This window comes from Populus trichocarpa, chromosome 2, assembly GCF_000002775.5.
Source record: "Populus trichocarpa isolate Nisqually-1 chromosome 2, P.trichocarpa_v4.1, whole genome shotgun sequence".
In the NCBI taxonomy this organism is placed as follows: Eukaryota; Viridiplantae; Streptophyta; class Magnoliopsida; order Malpighiales; family Salicaceae; genus Populus; species Populus trichocarpa.
The window spans coordinates 9709023-9728506 of NC_037286.2; the positions used below are offsets into that span (position 1 = coordinate 9709023).

Here is a 19484-nt window from a genome sequence, read left to right on the forward strand (position 1 = left end):
GTTTTATTTTTTTCATAAATGGAGAAATATCATTAGTCGTTACCTGGGCTAACTACACATATGAATACGTCCATCCATGTCTCCAGAACTCCATGGAAACCTCTAAGAGTTGATTCCGTTAGTTTTAATTACTCTTTTGTTTATATATATATGAATAGATTAGATTAGATTATACTAGAGCCACATGATTTACAAGCGAAAACTTCAAATCTGAATCCAAGTCTCCGTCCGGATGATGCTGATGACTGTATAAACAGATAAAAACTCTGAAATGTTAACAGAAAGGCGGCCCTAGTTGGATGAATCAACAGGACCAGTTTGGCTTCCCTGTTCGTCATCTATGCAATGGATGCTTGGCATCCACGCATGGATTAAAATAAAAGACATTGATTTGATTAAAGACTGTGTATTTGAATATTATCAATTAGATCACTGTAACTTTTCATTACATCGTCACCTCTTTTAGCTTCTAATGTTCTTTAAAGATGCCGTACTCACCTTCCAAGCTTCACTAAAATTGTTTGCGTCCATGCATGGAACATCTTCTGGATTGAAGCCCTTATACATCATGGCTGAAAGGTGCTTTCAGATTCATTAATAAAATAATATCAAGCAAAGTCTGACAATGTCTTATTAACATGATCATCTCTGGCATGCTTAACTTCATTCACCAATCATATCGAATGGTAAATTTATCAATCTTTAACATGCATGCACATGCATACGCAGTTTGTTCATCTTGAACAAGAAATCGACGTAGATTAAACATCATTTGAAAGCTCAGCCCGCAGAAGATAAATATAATATTGGAGTAAAAGAACTCTTATATTAATTAACTAACCTTAATTATATCCTGAAAGAAACTTACTGATTTAATTAGCTTTGGTTAAACTGGTCAAACATCTACATCTCCTGATCTTAAAGTTATCTCGGAATTAATCCAAGTACTCTCAATTTTATTTTCGACTTTCTTATATTTTAGTATATTTTGAAATCAAGTCATCTATCTAAGTCGTAACGGGAGGCAAGAAATTACATATCAATAACTATTGTTGATCGATCGTGGAAGTTCCATCAACCAAACTCATCTGCTGTAAACTAATTTAAATCATCACAGAGAGTTGAGAGATTATTACACCAAGAGCAAGTTGAAAGTTCTTGTTTTCTATGGAATCCTTGTTTCTGTAAATTAGTTTTTTTTTTCCATCTCTTCCTAGCTTGGCGTTGTTTTGCAATCTTTGCTTATAAGAAGAAGAAAAAAACTACATAGAGCTAATTTAATGTTGAAAATGCTATTTAATTAGTCGCCCCAAATTCCTAATTAATTATGACAAATGTATTAAAAAGTATATATATATATATACGAATTGTTTGAATACTGATCTACACATGAGTCATTATGATCAGATCAGAGTCTGTTATTATAAGATTTTTCTTTTCTTTTCTTTCCAGTTTTAACAAGAATATGGATATGTGACCACATTAATTGAATGGAACCTCGCGTTACATTATCTAGTTTTGTTTATTTTATTTTATTTGGATTATACAAGGCATTTTGGGTCGTCAAATATACTTTGAGAAATTGTGATAAAACACCATCCGAGCAGTTAATTAAGTTAATTTTAATCATTCGAGCCAATTGTTTCTGATTTTCGCATAGCATCGTAACCCTAATGGACTTTCCCATATTATTGTTTTCTTCGTTATTTGAGACGCCACCTTTGGGATCTCCATGAATTGTTAACCCTAGCATTAATTAGGTCAATATGTCCCGTTCTCGCCTGATTGCATCACCTAGTTATTCAAACATACAATTCACGTGAATTCTCTCCTGCAAGCCTTATACACATGTATAATTGTTTTTGGTTGTCACGTACGTATAGAATATTATTATGGGCATGATGCTACTCGGTTCAAATGTCAAAATTTTCAACTTTTCCCTCGATTTGATAAACATCCTACACGAAACAAATCCACGTTAGCAGGTGTTGAGTCCGATGAAAGAAGATTCGATTATCCAATATAATTATAGAAATGTGAAGAATGAGAAGAAATTAGAGGTCTATAAATATCCGTACCATGAGAACCCAAAATCACACAACTCAAAACAATTAAAGTTTTTTCCTAGGGTCTTAGGATCTCCCTGCCACTCCCTCTCCGAGGTCTAATTACAAGTTCAAGCATATCGTCCTAAGATAATCAGCACACATTCGTTATTCTCAGAGTACTGCTCTTCCTCTCTAAGATCGTACATTCAGCTTATAACATTTCATGGAAGGAACTGATAATGTGCTTCTTCAACCACCAACTTTTGGAAATCTAATAACAGTTCTCAGCATTGACGGGGGTGGAATAAGAGGACTTATCCCTGGAACCATCATTAATTTCCTAGAATCTGAACTTCAGGTAGGATAGCAAGGTTTCTTGGGCATGAACGTTGATGCTCAAAATTAAATAACTGTGCATGCATACCATTTTTTCGTTGTGAATATTAATTTTCCGAGGCACATATGCACTGTACACATTACATTACGTACATACATTAGAGCATGATTGTTAAACTCGAACTGCCTTAAATGGGTCGACTTAAAAATTTAAATTTTATATTGAATTAGTTTTAAAATTGATATGATCAAATTTGATTGATCTATGACCTGATTGACTAGGTTAAACTTAATTCAGACCTAGCTTAATTAATATTAAGAAATCTAAAAAAAATTGAAACAATATTGTTTTAGACAAAAATAATAAATCCGAGTTGATTTGATAACTCATAGGTTGACTTGATTTGATGACCAACTGATTGATCCAATGACCTAGATCAAACCAAGTCTAACAACTACATATGCATTATAATCTATAGAGAAATCAAACAACAAGAGTGGGTATCATATCTAACATTGTTTTCATACAAATTCCATATTTTTCACATTTCTAATGAATAGGTCATATACAACTCAAATTCCACATAAGAGTTAATTAAATATTGTTGGGGAATACATTTTATACTATCATCTAAAAATGTTACTTTAGGAATTTACAATGTGAATCATTTTAATTTAAAAGATTAAGTTTTTAGATGATGCTCTAAAAATATTTTTTATAATATTTAGTGGTTATATAAAGTTTTAGAAATGATTTTATAACTTAAAACTTACATTACATAGACTCATTATTATTTTATATTTAATTGGATAGAATGGAGGTGGTAAAATCTAAATTCATACATGCTTAATTATTTAGAATATGTTTAATCATATTAAAAAATCATTTCAATTTAAAATTATTAATAAAAGTAATTTTATATTCCTCTGAGATACACATGAGCACACAAAACGCCAAATGCTGTAACAATGCATTCCGGAAGTAATGAATTAATGGCTTCCCTTTAATTTTTGTTCTTATAATCGTATACAAGAACTAAATCTAGATCTTCTGCCCTTGGTTTTAGAAATTGGATGGCGAGGATGCAAGAATAGCGGACTATTTTGACGTGATTGCGGGGACAAGCACCGGTGGTCTAGTTACTGCCATGCTAACCTGTCCCGATGAAAATAGTCGTCCAATGTTTGCCGCCAAAGATATCAAGGATTTCTACCTGAATCAGTGCCCCAAAATCTTCCCGCAACCAAGGTAAAACTCGTTATTCCATGTTCAAGATATGTCTAATTCGGAGAAATAATTTATATATGGGTGTTTACCGAAATAACACATCCATTTCCTATCTTCTTCCTCTCTCTATCTCTCTCTCTCTCTCTCTTAAAAATATCTTTTGAACGGTGACGTGAATTTTTTTCCTTTTCTCTTTGTTTTGCTATGACAGCTTTGGCTGCAGGTGTTCATTATTTACTCAAGTGAAAAAGGTGATCAAAGCTTTAACAGGGCCAAAATATGACGGGAAATATCTACATGGCCTCGTTAAGGAACTACTAGGGAACCGAAGATTGCACCACACATTGACTAAGGTCGTAATCCCAACATTTGATATCAAAACATTCCAACCAACCATCTTTTCGAGCTTTGAGGTACGTTTTGCAAGCCTTCTCCTAAAATTGGGTAATTTTCCCACTGTTTAATTGATAAATAAGGGCATTAATCCTAGCCTTTCTCATATTATAATGCTCAATCTTGAGTCTTGTTAATTAAGCATTAAATCAAAGCTGATAACTGGTTTAGCTAGGAGGTAGATTAATTTGCGAGTCTATAGAAGTTTTCTGGTAACAAATCGGCAGTTATATATATATATATATAGTGAAAGTGTTAGCCCCTCTCTAAAACCTAAAAAGATTTTAATTAGAAAAAAAAGAAAGGAAAGAGGGAGGAGGGGCTAAAGCCGGCAGGTCTAATATTGCTGACTCTCTCACTGCCACTTGCATTCATGGACCAGGCTAAGAAAAACCATTCCTTGGATGCATTACTCTCTGACATATGCATTGCAACCTCAGCTGCCCCCACTTATCTTCCAGCCCATTATTTTGAAACCAAAGATGAACAAACAGGGGAAGTGAGGGAATTCAACCTTATAGACGGTGGGGTTGCTGCAAACAATCCGGTATGTGTTAAATTCACTTAGTTATTTTCAAATAACTTATCTGTGTTTTATCTTATCTATTCTCTCCTCTGCGAAATAATTAGCTGAAACATACTGCTGTGATTCAAAAAGCAGGCTTTGATTGCTATTAGCGAAGTTACAAAAGAAATCGTTAAGGGGAGCCCAGACTTCTTTCCTATAAAACCAATGGACTACGGGCGGTTTTTGTTAATATCCTTAGGAACTGGGTCGCCTAAAGCTCAAGAAAAATATAAAGCAACTGAAGCAGCTAAATGGGGTTTATTGGGTTGGTTAACAAGCGGTGGTTCCACCCCGGTGATTGATGCCTTTAGTCATGCAAGTGCAGACATGGTTGATCTGCACATCTCAGTGGTGCTTCAGGCCCTCCACTCTGAAAATAATTACCTTCGGATTCAGGTAAGGAACGTTCTTTAGCAATAATATCTTGGTTTTTCTTTAGATTTAGTTTTCTTTTCCCAGTCACTTCTACAACGACGAACTAAATTGTCTAAGCACACACTTCCACAGGTTTTTCATATTTAAAAAGACAGGATTATCCTTTTTCTATTTTGCCGCCTTATTTTTTATTCTTGTAATTGTAAAAGCTCATTTTCCCCTAATCATGAAAAGAAAACCTAATTTTATAATTAGTTTTACAATATTCTAATGTATCATTTTTCTAAGGTTTTATATATTTGAACAAATAAAGAAAGACAATAAGTTATTTATTGTTTATTTCAATCCATGATTGTGATTATAAATTAAAGATAGTGATTTCATCAATATTGATATAAATTAAATCTTGTTTCATTAAATTGCCTTTAATTTAATTCTAAAATCTTATCAAATACCTTGAATTCTCTAGAATATACACAGAGAAGAAAATGTCGACACATAAAATATCACAAACATCACATGAAAGGATAAACTTGAAAAAAAAAGTTTTGTGACCAAAATGATAAATAAAAAGATAGCATTACTCATGCAATAGTGCTGTATCGTATAAAAAGAGTGACAAATTAATAATAAACTTGTGAAAAAATAGAGAAAAGAAAAGGAAAAAAAGGGATAATTAAGAATGAAAGGAAAAAAAATAAAACGGGAAAAAAATGGTCATATGAAGAGAAAAAAAGGGCGAAAAGTTTCGGACTTGTTTTAATTTCTAAACACAAAATTAGAAGGTCTATTTTGTTAAATGACCAAATAATATAACTAAGAAATCCAAACAGAATTATATGTGGGTGTAAAAAACATTTGAACCCAGGGGTGGCGACGTCGGCCCCCTCTGCTATTTAGTGTGCTGATAGCATGCTTAATTTCTCCATATTTTTATGGACAGCAGTAATGTTTAAACATTCATAATTTGATTGCATGCAGGACGACACATTAAGCAGGGAAGAATGTTCTGTCGACATAGCTACAAAAACAAATTTGGAAGACCTTGTGAAAGTTGGTGAAAGACTTCTAAAGAAACCAGTTTCGAGAGTGAATTTGGAGAGTGGCCTGTCTGAGCCGTCTGTCAAAGAGACTAATGAGGAGGCTCTGGCAAGGTATATACGAAGCCATTGTTTTACCCAGATTATGAGCTAATATATATATATTTCATGTAGTGAACAGTCTGACATCCTTTTGCAGGTTCGCAAAAATACTCTCCCAAGAGAAGCAGCTTCGCCGTGCTAGGTCACCCCATGGAAAACAATCTTGCAAGTTTTAAAGGATATATGATTGTGTAATTAGAATTGGTGATTCTTTATTAATGTTGTAATAAGGTGCTTAATCAAGCCCAGGGTGTGGAAACAAACATTCATTGCGCTTCAATAAGTACCAGGGGTAGACATTTTATGGTCTGATTGTTTTATCGGATCATGTAAAGCACTCCATCTATAATTCAATTTGTTTGAATAGCCGCTTCGATGCACCATCCAAGATGCTTTGTTTCAGCCCAGAAGATAGAAATATTGAGGTTTTTTAAGTGTGTGGTAATGATTATTGTTTAATGTGTTTTTTATTCTATATTAAAAAAATATGTTTGACATCAATATATTGAAACGTTTTAAAAATATATAAAAAAATAATCTAATTTCTTTTTACAATTACAAGTTAAACCGCAGTCATTTAAGGCGAGCTTTTGTCATTCATAACCACTGCCTTGGTTACTTTCTCAAGTATACGTTATTTATACACAGCCTCTCTGCTGTACTCTTATTATTAAAGTCACATGTCATGAATGGAAATTCATGAAATATACACGAGTAGATGCCTGTATCAATGGGAATTCTCAAGTATACTTTAATTCTTGAAAAATTGCTTTCGTAATGAAGCATTTTCTCAAAACATTATATTTGAATAATGTTACGAGTCAATTGTAAATATATATATATATATATATGTTGTCAATTGAATTATATTTGCTTGATGCCTGTATCAATGGAAAGATTAATTTGAGAGGACGCTAAGAGATTTTGGTGATTTCCAATGGAAATATTTGTTTTTGAAGGAAGTGTTGTAGTTCAATCAAGGGCGTGTTTTTTGTTTAATTTTCTAGATTCAATTTTGAGATTTTTTCCCTTAATTTTTTTTTTTTTTTTGTTTTTGCGAAGGGACAAATCATATATTATTCTCAATCATTATATATTGTTCAGGACATGTCACAAATCTAGCGTCTACTTGAGAAAAACTGGGCCTTCTACTTGACGGGGGAGCTGGACCCATGAAGCCGCTATAATAAAACCACTGTGCTATCTTAAAAGTTGATGTTTTACCGTGCATGCTCTTTTGATTATCCACTTCCTTGTTCATTATAATTTTTCCATTCAAGTCCTTGTAGTTTTTTTTCTTGCACTTTAATCATTGAACTTTATTTCTTTTTAATTTCACCCCTGCAAATTAAGTGGGCTTGGTTTTTTATGTTTTGGAACCCACTCTGTGTACTCTCACTTATCCAATATGCCATAGAATATTCTAACTTTAAATTAAATATTAATTTTATAAAATAAAATTTTAAGTTATTGTTAAGAAAAACAAAACGACCTAGGACCAAAACTAACAAAAAAACAAAGCCTTTTTTTTCTTTCATGTTGTTCACAAGGCGCAAAAAACTTATATTTTTAGTTCCTCAAGTTCTATTTTTTAGATGCTTGGTTCTTATTTTTTTATGTTTTTAGAGTTTGGTCATAAACTTTAATTTTATCACGTTTTAGTCCTTGAATGTTCATAAATAAGAGAGAAAATCACTGAAAAAGATAAAGGAGAGGGAAAGTGTCTACCCAACAAGTCCGATCTTGGAACACATGAATTTGTTTTAGAAAGGTGGTTCAATTGAGGTGGTTTTATTTTTCAAACATATCAAAAAGATAGATTGACATTTATGAGTTTTATTCTAATTCGGTTTGCTTTATAATTTTTAAATCAATTAAAGAATATTTTTATGTTGAAAAATTGACAGAGAAAGAAGTGATTTTTTGCCATAAAAAGAAGAGATGAAAAGAAAAGAAAGAAGAAAGAAGAATACGTGTTTGTTATGAAATCAAATATTCTAATATTTTTAGAGATCATCAGTTTGAGTCTCATAAACCCGAGAGCCACTGGAAACTTACATGATCGTTAACTTCAGGACCCGTGAGATTAGTCGATGTGCGCACAAGTTGACTCGAACACCCACGTTAATAATAAAAACAAATTCTAATATTTTAATTGGAATTTTGTACCAATAACTAAATATAGTTATTGATAGGATATTAAATATTTATATTTCATAACTAGCTTTGGCACCCAAAAACTACCTTAAAATTAACCCTAAACCCTAATTTATCGATACACATTTCATAGAAGAACCAAAATTAGCCATCCAAAGCTCTAGGCGCAACAATAAGTCCCTTTACTTAAAAACGTGAACCCATCATTACAGATCGTAAGAAGTGGACATTTTGGTAATATAAACACACAAATCCAGGGACAATCTAGGTATAGAACCAGAAAAATCCAATGACTAAAGAATGTTGGGAAGAGAGGCTCCACGTTATTTCATGATGACGCAGACAGGGTCCATAGTGCGTGTGTGCTGTGCTTTGAGAGTGCGGACGGCGCTACATTTAGGAGCCTAGGATCACTCTCTCCGGGCTCGTAGATCGGTCCTCCTGAGCCGAAAATATTTGGAGAGAAGAGCTCTACATCTTATATTAATTGAGCCCAAATCTTCAAAGTACTATTATGAAAGAGGCTGTTCCAAGGTAAAGAATTAATTTTATTAATAGTTTTTTTAGATGCTTTATTAATATTAAAAATAAATTAAAAAATTAAAAAATATATTATTTTCATATATTTTTAAATAAAAAATACTTTAAAAAACAACAACAAATTAAATTCACATACTTGTATCACTTAAGATTTTATTTTTACGGGATCAGATCTTAGACAAACTATATCCCTTGTCCTAATTTTAGATTCAAACAAAATAATTACGTAGAAATGAAAATCACTTTCTATTTAACCCGTTGTCTTAAGGAGCCTTTTTTGGGAAAGCTAGCCTTCTCATTTCACCTTGGACAGTCGCATAAACATTTACGTACATAGCCACCCCATCTTTCTCTCTGTCTCCTTTTAAATAATGTTAACAACTTAGCGCACAATAAGATACAGCAATTCAAACACCCTCATCTTTGGCTGTCTCTTGTTCCATTTCCTCCTTATCTATCTATTATCATGTCCCTTGTCTGTATAAATGTATAAAGAGGAAGAGAGTTCCAGTCATTTGGTTTTTAACTCGGCCTGAAACCTTGGTAGTGGCGAATTCACTTCACAGTGATCGAGGAACGTTGAGATTTTAAGTGACACTTGAATTTCAAGGCATTGAAGTTTCTTGTTATTTTCAAGGAATGAACTTTCTGTAAAGGTATAGGTAAATCTGGTGACGCTCCTCTCTCTCTTTTAATGCTACTCATTTGATATGGAAAGGAGTCACTGTTTTGTTTTTGTTTTGGTTCTGTGATGTTACTTTAATGAAGTTATTGAATTGGGTTCTTTAATGAAGGACTTGCAGATTTAAAGAAGAGCAAAGATGAATACTAGCGCGAGGAATAGGCTGCAGTCCATGAAAGCTCCAATGAAGCTTGAAAAAGTAAGCACTTAATCGATGCTTAAACTTGGTTACTTAATCACTTTAACTGCTTATTTTATTATTTGTTTCGAAAAATGGCTTGTGCTGTAGCCTGTAGATATGGTCTATCCATCCAAAGTCTAAACCTGAGAGGTCTAGTAACTTTTTAGATATGGGGCTATATAGCTTTTGCCAGAAAATATGGCTTCAGTTTTAATGAGGAGGATCCAGAAGCTGAAAGCTCCAGAAAATTCTTATAAAGAATGCATATTTGATGAGAGTCTGAATTGCATTTTCAGTCAAATCTATTTTTGAAAAATCATAAGAATTGTTGGTAAAAACAATTCCTTTCAGATGATTTTTAATGGCCTGTTCCAGTGAGCTTTGTTTTGTTTTATGTTCTTTGCCTTTTCTTCCCTCTTCTCCGCATAGTTTATTTCCTTCTTTTTTTTTCTTTTTCACTTGAGAATCTGATTGTTTTGTAATTTGTATTTAAAACTATTTTATTGAAGGAGAAGGCTGAAATGCAGGGGAGCAAACCAAATGTTGCCAAAAACAGACGAATCTCGAGCAGAGAGAGGAAAATAGCATTGCAACAAGATGTATGATCATGTTCTCTTGTTATTTCTTTCTATAATTCAAAACAGATCAATACATCTTGTATCTTTCCTTTTCCATTGATGCCGTCCTGTCTTCAATGGAACCGTTGCTTGCATTAATTATTGTGTTGAAAATTCCTTTTATTCAGGTTGATAATCTAAAGAAGCAACTTAGGCATGAAGAGAATATTCACAGAGCTTTGGAGAGAGCTTTCAGCAGACCGTTGGGAGCTCTCCCTCGCCTTCCTCCATATCTCCCTCGTGCGGTTAGTAATTCACCATCCTTTCATATGGTTTTCATTCAAGTTCCTTTAGCGTTGTCAGTTCAATAGTAGAAAGGTGCCAATAGACAAACAGTAATACTATGAAGCTTGAACTTAATAAGCATAGCGATTGGAGTTGAATAAGAAACACGGAAGGACTTGATTGAAAGATGTGAGGAGAGAAACAGAGATTCGAATGATATATCAATGCTCAACCAATGAACTTGAGAAAAACTAATGAACTGGAATACTTGCCTGACCATTACATGCAATCAACGGAGATAGTTTGATACTGGATTTTAGTTTCTGTAGACGCTGGAGCTTCTTGCAGAAGTGGCTGTTTTGGAAGAGGAGGTGGTTCAGCTTGAAGAACAGATTGTCTATTTTAAGCAAGACTTGTACCAAGAAGCTGTCCACATTTCAAGCTCCAAAAGGAACATGGGAAGTTTTTCCGATTTATACAACTTGTACCGAATTAAGAATCCCAAGCCAGATCAGTTGAAGTCCTCAGCTCAAAATCTGGACAAATCAGCCACTTCCATGATAAGCCATTTGCCATCCCTTTCCAGTAAGCTAAATGTTCGATGCCATCAGCATATGATACATTGGATATGCACATGGAGGCATTTGATATCCCTCTTGCCTTAATCCACCTTCATTGTTCTTTAGCAGATGGAACGGGGAAAGAGAATGCATTCTCTACTGCTAATTCTACGAAGAACAACAAAGGATCCTCGATCCATAAAGCTCAGACAAGCAAAAATATGTTCAAAATACCTGCTGTCAACAATGGATCAGCAGAGAAGACATTAGATTCTCCCAAGTTACAGGTCTGTCTAATGTAATAATACCAACAATTTTCATTAAGATGTATCAACTTTATTAACAACTAAATGAACCCGGTTACATATGTCCAGCTAGAACGCAGAGTAACAGGCCAAGAAAATGTGGAAGCAAGAACTGTTGTAACTCCAGGTGAAAGGCTATCAGGAGATGACAGCCCGAACAAGGTGTCTGAGGACATCATGAAATGCTTGTCAAGCATTTTCTTACGAATGAGCTCAGTGAAAAATAAGCCTACTGCAGATGATTTACCTTTCTCGTCAACATTAGTCCCTCAAGAAAATGGGAAAGAAATTGAATGTCGGGATCCTTATGGTATATGCTCAGAATTTGGAAACAGAGATATTGGGTCATATAAGCGTTTGTTTTCAATAGAACCTGGGGCGATTAATCCCAACCGAACATCAAATTCTTTGTTTCTACTTCACAGACTTGAGTAAGTTTTAACTTTTCCAAGTAATTCGATTGGTTTCATGAATTGTTTTTATCATATCAACAACACTAGTATGATTTATGAATCGTCAGACTTCTATTGGGGAAACTTGCCTCCGTCAACTTGCAGAACCTCAGTCATCAGGAGAAACTTGCGTTCTGGATAAATATTTACAATTCCTGCATGATGAATGTAAGCCAGCCTCTTTTTATAAAATGTCAAATATTCTTTCTTTCAAGTTCCAAATTGTTTAGGTAAATCTGAATTTGACCATCGTTTTCCATTCCATTGGATCTAATTCATGCCCTAAACCTATCTTTTCTGTAACTGTGTCAAGTATTAACGTAAAGAATCTTTACCATGTCATATTGCCGTAGGCATTTCTAGAACATGGAATCCCCGAGAGTCCTGAGATGGTTGTTGAACTAATGAGAAAGGTATGGGCTATCCAGAAACTTTTCTTTAAGATATACTATTTTGTCATGCTTTAACTTATGGCAGGTGAATGGTGATACCGCAAAAGTTCATAATTTCCTGCTTCTATTTTTTATTATTTAGGCAACAATAAATATTGGAGGACACCTGCTAAATGCAATAACTATAGAACATTTCATCCTTAGACTGCCTTATTACTCAAAATACGTAAGCGGTGCCCATTACAACTTCCATGAAAGCTTTTTTAGAAAATTAAATACTTCCTCAGCATGCCATTTACTCCTGAGTTTTGATCAGACAATTTCAAAAGGCGCAAAAAATGATGAAATGGCAGCGAGGAACAAATTTGGATTGGAGTTATCTGAACCACTGGTATCATTTGCCCTTCGCTGTGGAAGCTGGTCCTCCCCTGCTGTAAGTTAATGCGAAATTTCGATAAGTTCGAGCATTTGATAATATCATTCACCTTCATTTCTATAATAATGATCATATGGTGTTCATTAACAGTCCAAACTGCAATGCAGCTTCATTTTGCTATGAATCACCGATAATACTGCATACAAAAGTCATTAAGCTCTAAAACATTTATCCTCGTGTTAACACATCTGTGCTTGTTCCCAGACCATTTACTATTAGTGGATTCTCTTTAAATATATTTGCTATGAATTCTGATTGCTTTTTGTGTAATTCATTGCCAGCTGCACTGAGAGTGAAAACAAACGCGAGAGTCCAAGCAATGACAGTTCCATTAAAGAATATTTATTAGGTGTAGACAGTGAGTGGCAGACAATTTCTCTGTCTGGCATACTAATGAATGGATCTCTATGCATTCCACTTGATATAATTCCATTACAAGACATTCAAAGAAGGTATTGCTGCTGATGCATCCCTTAATACTTGTGGTCCAAATGAAAGCATCCCAGATCACCTTCAATGCTTAGCACAGGTTGGTGCCATTTCCACACTCCTCTGGCAGCTTTCACGATCACTTAGCCGCCGGCCAATCAATGTTCCGTGCAAGAATTTGAAATGCTTGATCACCATGATCTTCGTTATGGTTTTTGGATCATATATAAACACTTAGATTCTATTATATTAAGAATTCATTATAAATATATTTAGAATCTATTATAAATACTTAAAGACATTAGCCTATAAAATAAAAATTATTTATTATGTAATTAAGATTTTATTTAAATATCTGAAGTTCATTCCTCTTTTTTTTTAAACATAATTTGATAATAAATGAAGTTCAATAAATACATTTCAAATAATGTCTAATAATTACACTAATCACATGCTTTACTTTTTGTTTAACTTTATCATATTTGTACTTAACAAATTATGAAATTGGGGGTCATTAATCTCTTCATAATAGATAGATCAAAGAAGATAATCACGTAGCATCGATCGATCAACGATCTAACTAAGGAAAAAGGATGATCTAAATTAGAACAGGGGCCAACATTTTACATGTGCTTGATTGGAATTGGGGGGTCGAAGGAATCTATATTTTTGTCCCGTGCAAGAATAAAAAAAATTATCCATGCAAGTGGATGGTGCGAACTCTAAACTTTAGCTCCTTGGGTTATAAAAATCTGCCAGCCAATAGAACGAAGTGCTTTTCCAAATTGATTTCGTTCTGAGAGCTAAAGCCTGATTCTGGCTGTACACTTATACAATATACTAAAAAAATAAGGTTTTCAGATGGTGCTTCGTACTTTATATCTGATTTATTTATTTTTTTCTCTAACCCACAGCTTAGGGTGACCAGTCATTTAGTTACACCTATATGCAGGGGCGGAACCTGGAGGGAGGAGACGAGCACGGGCCGGCCCCTGCAAAATATTTTAAATTTTTAAATTTTAAGTATTTAAATATAGGATAATATAATATATTTTTATTTTAAATAAATAAGTTTTCTAATAATAAATTATATTTTGAGTTTTGGCCCACCCTATTATATAATTCCAGCTTCATCCCTGCCTATATGGCTATTATAGTACAAACCAAAAAAAACTCCGGATAACTCACCTCCTACACTGTTAATATAAATAGTGGGGAGGTCCTCCCTCCTTTTCTTTTCTTTATTTTTTTAATTTTTAATTTTTTTTAATTTTATTCTTTAATATTAGGTTTGTATTGATTTTTTTTATTGACTTTTCTTTTTTAATTTCATCATTCGATATTTAGTTGATTTTGAATTGGTTTTCTTAATTTGTTTCGGTTTACTTTCTATAAAGTTATTGTTTTCTTAAATAAATGTCCTAATATTTTGTTTGTGCTCAATTTTAAAATTATTTATTTTTATTATGATATAATTACATAAAAAAAATTTTAAAAAAACAAACCATCTGAAGTTTACGATTAAGGTCACAAGGTTAAGCTGTAAAGTTCTAGTCAATCTAATATGTTATTGTCTCAATATTAAAAAAAAATATCATTTTAGAATTTCTTTAAAGTCAAACCATACTTTTTACCAACCATCCTAGCTAGTTTTAAACCTGCCAAGTAGACGGGGTCAAGTCGAAACAACCCCCACATGGTTTAATTTTAAACTCGAGCTAAACAAGGAGAGCTGAAAGGTTTCAAATTCGACCCGTAGAGAAAAGTTTAATAGTAATGCCAGATAGTTTGATACTAGATTGGTGGCCCACCTGCGACGTCGTGGACCAAACCAAAATTTTTTTAACACAAAAAAAGGTGGCCTGCAAGTCCAGGCTCGCGCACCTGGGCCTATTATTTCTTGTATTTTTTTTTCAAAGAAAGAATAGGCAAACGACACGTTGCCTATTGTGGTAGACGACTTGTCGTCTGCCACCCTATATTTCGGTCACCCTGTGATGGCCATGAAATTGAGGCTATGGGTTTTTTTATCCAAAAAAATCAACTCATTTCAACTACAAAAACACTTTCAAAACATCAAGAAACCAATCTATCAACCTCATAAACCAAAAAAACAATCCAAACCACCAAATCAAACCGGAGAAAATATTCCATCCTTGACCTCTATTTGATTTTTAGGCTACATTGAGGCTTAAAACAATCACTATAAGACTCCTCTCACCTAATAGAATTTGTTGACACCAATTTTAACCTGTTTTGTGGTTGAAAAAGGTGTTAGCAAAGAGTTTTTTCTCTCTACACCTTAATCTGACGAATTCTCTATTTCATCTTACAAAAAAGGGATTGGAAAATAAAATCTGATATCAAAATGAATATTTTAAAAATTAAAGGGATCGGTTACTTTAGAGAAAAAAAGATAGGGGTGCAAATGAACTTTTAAGACAAATTTCAAAGCCACCACCTATTTCACCTGTTTTTTTTATTTCAGTTCTTTATTTTTCAATTCAATCCTTTCTCCTAGAAAAATATGTAATTGGATTCTAATTTAGGTTAAAAGGCGCAAAGTAAAAATTTGAGGATAAAATTATTTTTTTTTTAAATCACTGCTCAAATCGGTAGTAATATGTGAGAAGGGAAACCATATTTGTGTTGCGGTAAAAAAAAATCTTTTAGTATGTATTAAATTATTAACTTGGATATTTTTTTTTTCTTTCACTAAAATTTTGATCTGCTCCTCGGGAGCATCCATTAATCCAGTACTTTTTATGATAAAAGAGCATCGGCCTAGGCCACGTCTGGCATGGCCCAAAAGTCATGTCAAGATTTTCTTTGGGCACGTTACAGTCTCTTAACTCACACGCAGCTCCTTTCTTTTTGGGTGTGAGTAAGCTAGTAATGTTGGTTTGGAGTTCAGTCAGTTTCGATCGTAGGTTGGTCTCCCTCTGCGATTAAGAAAAACCTTGGAAATTTTCCAGATGATAAGACATCAGCATGTGAAGCTGAAGCTGGAAAACTTATTGAGAAACCGAGATTATGTCTTTGTTTAGGAGGGTTTTTAGTGGTAGGAGAGGGTAAGGTGGAGTTAAAACCCTTCATCCATGTTTGATTTTTACTATAGTTACAAAATTAGCATTGCAAGTCAGCACGGTGACTTGCCAATTTAAAATTGGGTCTCAGCAGGCTCTTATTTCGAACTACTCTTTTCTTTATTTTATTTTCTTTTATTTTTATATTAAAATAATATTGTTTTATTGAAAAAACTCTTAAATGATATATTTTTTTTAAAAAATAGCCTAGACGACCAATTGACTCATGGTCAACCCACTCACCATATGACTCGAGTCTTGGACCTGGTCTACTCCCGAGTATGGTTATTAAAGTTAAACAGATTTAGCATGTTGACACGAGATGTAATTGATCATGATTTTAGACCGGTCGAGATTGAAGAAGAAAAAAAAATAGTTAACCTAATAAAAAACTCGAGTTAACTTGTTTGACCCGACTCTAAACTCGTTGGTTTTTTTTTTTTGTTTTTTTTGTGAAAACCATGTCATCTTGATCTTTTAGAAAAAAAAAATTGGATTAGTCTTTTTAACACCCGGCTCAAACCTAATCCTAAATCAAATTTTATAAATATGCTCCCGGATTGAATTGAATCTTATAATTATGGAAATGTAGGGAAACCTCGAGAGTATTAAAAATCTTAACACTCTAAATTGGAGTGTTTAGAAAAGACTTTTAGATGACCCAAACAAGCTTTACTTAGAATAAAAAAAACTTTTTTTTTATCCATTAAGACTATTTTTGCAATTTAATAATTAATCTTATTTTTTTTAACCCTCTCATTCTCCTTCTTTATCTTCCATTTTTTTTTATATCCAAATTAGAGAAAAGATTGAAATTCAACCATTCTCTTTCTTGACTAATCTTACACTTCCGTATCCTCCTTCCATTCAAACATAAAGATATTGGAGGGCAACTCTTTTAAATAATCCTATTGCAATTAGGGCATGAAAGAACTAATACCTTATAAAACAATATTTTTTCGAGGAAAGAGAGGTAATATTAGGTCTGGGTGGGCCAAACCTTGGTCTCTTCTTCTCTCATTGAAAAGTCTGGGGAGTCTTGTTGGGCTGAACGTGAGCCACCGAACCCTATCAAAAAAGCCGCCGCCACCTCCTCCAAGGCTCCAACCCCTCTTTGGTATAAAAAAACATGTTTTCTTCATTTTACCTTCTTTTCTTGGAAAATTACACCTTCATAAATAGACAACTTAAAACGATAAAAGTCCATACCCTTGACTATTCAAAGAAGTCACCAGACTATAAGAGTTGAGGAGAACAAAAGCCAACAAACTCAAAGAGAACGTGCGTCGTCCAATAATTCTTTGAATATTCAAGTGAATCAGGTGTTTTTTAAGAGATGGCAGGAATGCTAAAAGTGAAAAGAAATTGTAAAAGGAGAATCCAAATCTGTGTGCATTGGATTGACAAGTAGTTTGTGTGCTTGTGTTGTGCGCGCGCGCGCGCAAGAATAAATTTAAATATTTATCTTCTTTTAATTTTTGAGTTGATCAATGATGTAAAATGTAATTTTCTAAAATATCAAGGCAAAGTGAAAAAACAATCAAACCATAGAAGATTCGGTATAATTTTTTTAAAAATAAATTGAGAATTATATATATTAATAAATAATAACAAATATGTTGATTTGAATTAAAGGTTAAGTCGGGAAGCTAGGATAAATATATTGTTTCTCATAAGAAAAAAAAAGTTGAATGTTTGTTTTTCTTGAAATTATATCCTTGAAATTTAAATTGGTTTGAATTAATAAAATATAATTTTATTTTTTTAAATAAAACATGAACTCATAATCAAAACATATTTTTAATATCACGAAATCTTCATATAAACCCAATCAAAATATAATATGTTTTTACTGATTATTTAATTGTTTTTGAATCCATTAAATTAACTAAGTCACATTAAACTAACGTTTTGAATTTTTGCTTTTCTAAAAAACAATATAATATGTTAGCAAAGTTTGAATATTTTATTAACATTAAAAAAAAATAGAACAACGTAGCAAGTGATCTAGTTAATAATCCTAATTGGAATTGAAACTCTTCTGTTTACTAGCAGTGCGTAAAACTAATGAGTGTAACAATGCGATCACTTGTCTGCGTCAAATTTTCTCACTTGGAATTTGATACCAAAACAACTACAGGGATTGAAAAGGACTGGCATGTCAAATTTATTGGCTAGTACAATGCACATGCTAGCGTGTGTGGTGAAGCCGCCACACTCTAGGGGCACGTGCAACTTCATTACGTGGTGTAACACCATCGTCCGTGGTTGATTCAAAAGCGGTGCGTCTAGTTTTTTTCAATGGTCCGGTGCATGTCGACAAAGAGGCTCCGGCAACTCTTTTTTCGTTTCTTTTTTTCTCTTCTCTCACCACGATTTGCATCTGTCTGCCAGAAATTAAAAATATCCTATTATTTTATTTTTATATCAAATTTAATATATATATATATATTTTTATTAATATTTGTTTTATTTTAAATAATGTTTTAATTGATTACTATTTTCAATTTTGTCCCATGTCATTTGATTTCATTAAATTTTTATATTAAATATGATTATTGTTTTTTTTATTGTTATTTGTTTTGTTTTCGATTTTTTTTATTGTTTTTTTTTTCAATTTTATCTTTCATCATTTGATTGATTGGATTTTTATCATCGTGATTTTTTCAAGTTTGCATTCTATAGGATAATCCTTACCTCGTGAAAGGGGTCTCAAGTTTAGAATATTAGAGAATAATATAAATTATATATTAAGACTTTACCTAATAACTTAAAACTTTTGGGTTGAACCAGTTATTTGACATGATAGCAGAGTCTTACTAACCAAACGGTTACGAGTTTGAATCTCACTTCTCATATTCTCTCTTCTAATTTAAATTAATTAATAGCTTAATAGCACAAGGTAGTGTGAACATTTACAAATTTCAAGTTTAAAAAGTTTTCACTTGAGAAAAAATGTCAGATAATATTATAAATCATATCTTGGAATCCTACCTAGCTTTTGGATTGAGTTAATTATTTGACATGAAAGACTAGTTTGAGTTCACTTTGGGTTTTTTTAAGTTATTTTTTAAAATTTCATCCTTAATATTGGGTTGGTTAGGGACTGAACTTTGTGATTTTTTTTTACTTTCTTTTCTATAGAATTATCCTAATCTATTGTCCTGGATTGTGGGCTTGACAGGTTAAACTAGGTTGATCAAGTCTTATATTTTTTTTTCTTTAAATCAATTTTTTTTTCATTTTCTCCATTCAAAATTAGATTGGTTTGAGAATTGAGATTCATAGTTTTATTCAATTTACTTTTTATGAGATTATCCTGTTTTCAAGAT

General features: G+C 32.9%; 2 protein-coding genes across 8 annotated transcripts; both read left to right on the plus strand.

The window, feature by feature from the left end:
• Positions 1-2109: 2109 nt before the first annotated feature.
• Positions 2110-6456, plus strand: LOC7483748 (patatin-like protein 2). Its single transcript, XM_024595216.2, has 7 exons — positions 2110-2406; positions 3452-3633; positions 3824-4025; positions 4388-4552; positions 4667-4969; positions 5930-6102; positions 6188-6456. The coding sequence occupies exons 1-7, from the start codon at positions 2272-2274 to the stop codon at positions 6264-6266; spliced, it is 1239 nt and encodes a 412-aa protein (XP_024450984.1). The 5' UTR covers positions 2110-2271; the 3' UTR covers positions 6267-6456.
• A 2631-nt stretch (positions 6457-9087) lies between these two features.
• LOC7462896 (uncharacterized) lies at positions 9088-13335 on the plus strand. Of its 7 annotated transcripts, none has more exons than XM_024595166.2 (12): positions 9088-9449; positions 9582-9668; positions 10160-10249; positions 10396-10512; positions 10822-11077; positions 11179-11339; positions 11427-11788; positions 11878-11977; positions 12163-12222; positions 12344-12427; positions 12518-12634; positions 12919-13335. In XM_024595166.2, exons 2-12 carry the CDS (start codon positions 9609-9611, stop codon positions 12925-12927), a joined length of 1416 nt encoding a protein of 471 aa, XP_024450934.1. In that variant the 5' UTR covers positions 9088-9449; positions 9582-9608; the 3' UTR covers positions 12928-13335. The 7 variants fall into 7 exon arrangements, with proteins under 7 accessions (XP_024450934.1, XP_024450935.1, XP_024450933.1 ...); XM_024595167.2 differs by having other exon boundaries at positions 9591-9668; XM_024595165.2 differs by having other exon boundaries at positions 9088-9443.
• The last annotated feature ends 6149 nt before the right edge of the window (positions 13336-19484 follow it).

Coding starts and splice junctions, on each gene's coding strand:
- LOC7483748 (XM_024595216.2), top strand. CDS start 2,272: ATGGAAGGAACTGATAATGTGCTTCTTCAACCACCAACTTTTGGAAAT. Junction 2,407..3,451: donor TCCTAGAATCTGAACTTCAG/GTAGGATAGCAA, acceptor CCTTGGTTTTAG/AAATTGGATGGCGAGGATGC. Junction 4,026..4,387: donor CCATCTTTTCGAGCTTTGAG/GTACGTTTTGCA, acceptor TTCATGGACCAG/GCTAAGAAAAACCATTCCTT.
- LOC7462896 (XM_024595166.2), top strand. CDS start 9,609: ATGAATACTAGCGCGAGGAATAGGCTGCAGTCCATGAAAGCTCCAATG. Junction 11,978..12,162: donor ACAATTCCTGCATGATGAAT/GTAAGCCAGCCT, acceptor ATATTGCCGTAG/GCATTTCTAGAACATGGAAT. Junction 12,428..12,517: donor TGCCTTATTACTCAAAATAC/GTAAGCGGTGCC, acceptor AGTTTTGATCAG/ACAATTTCAAAAGGCGCAAA.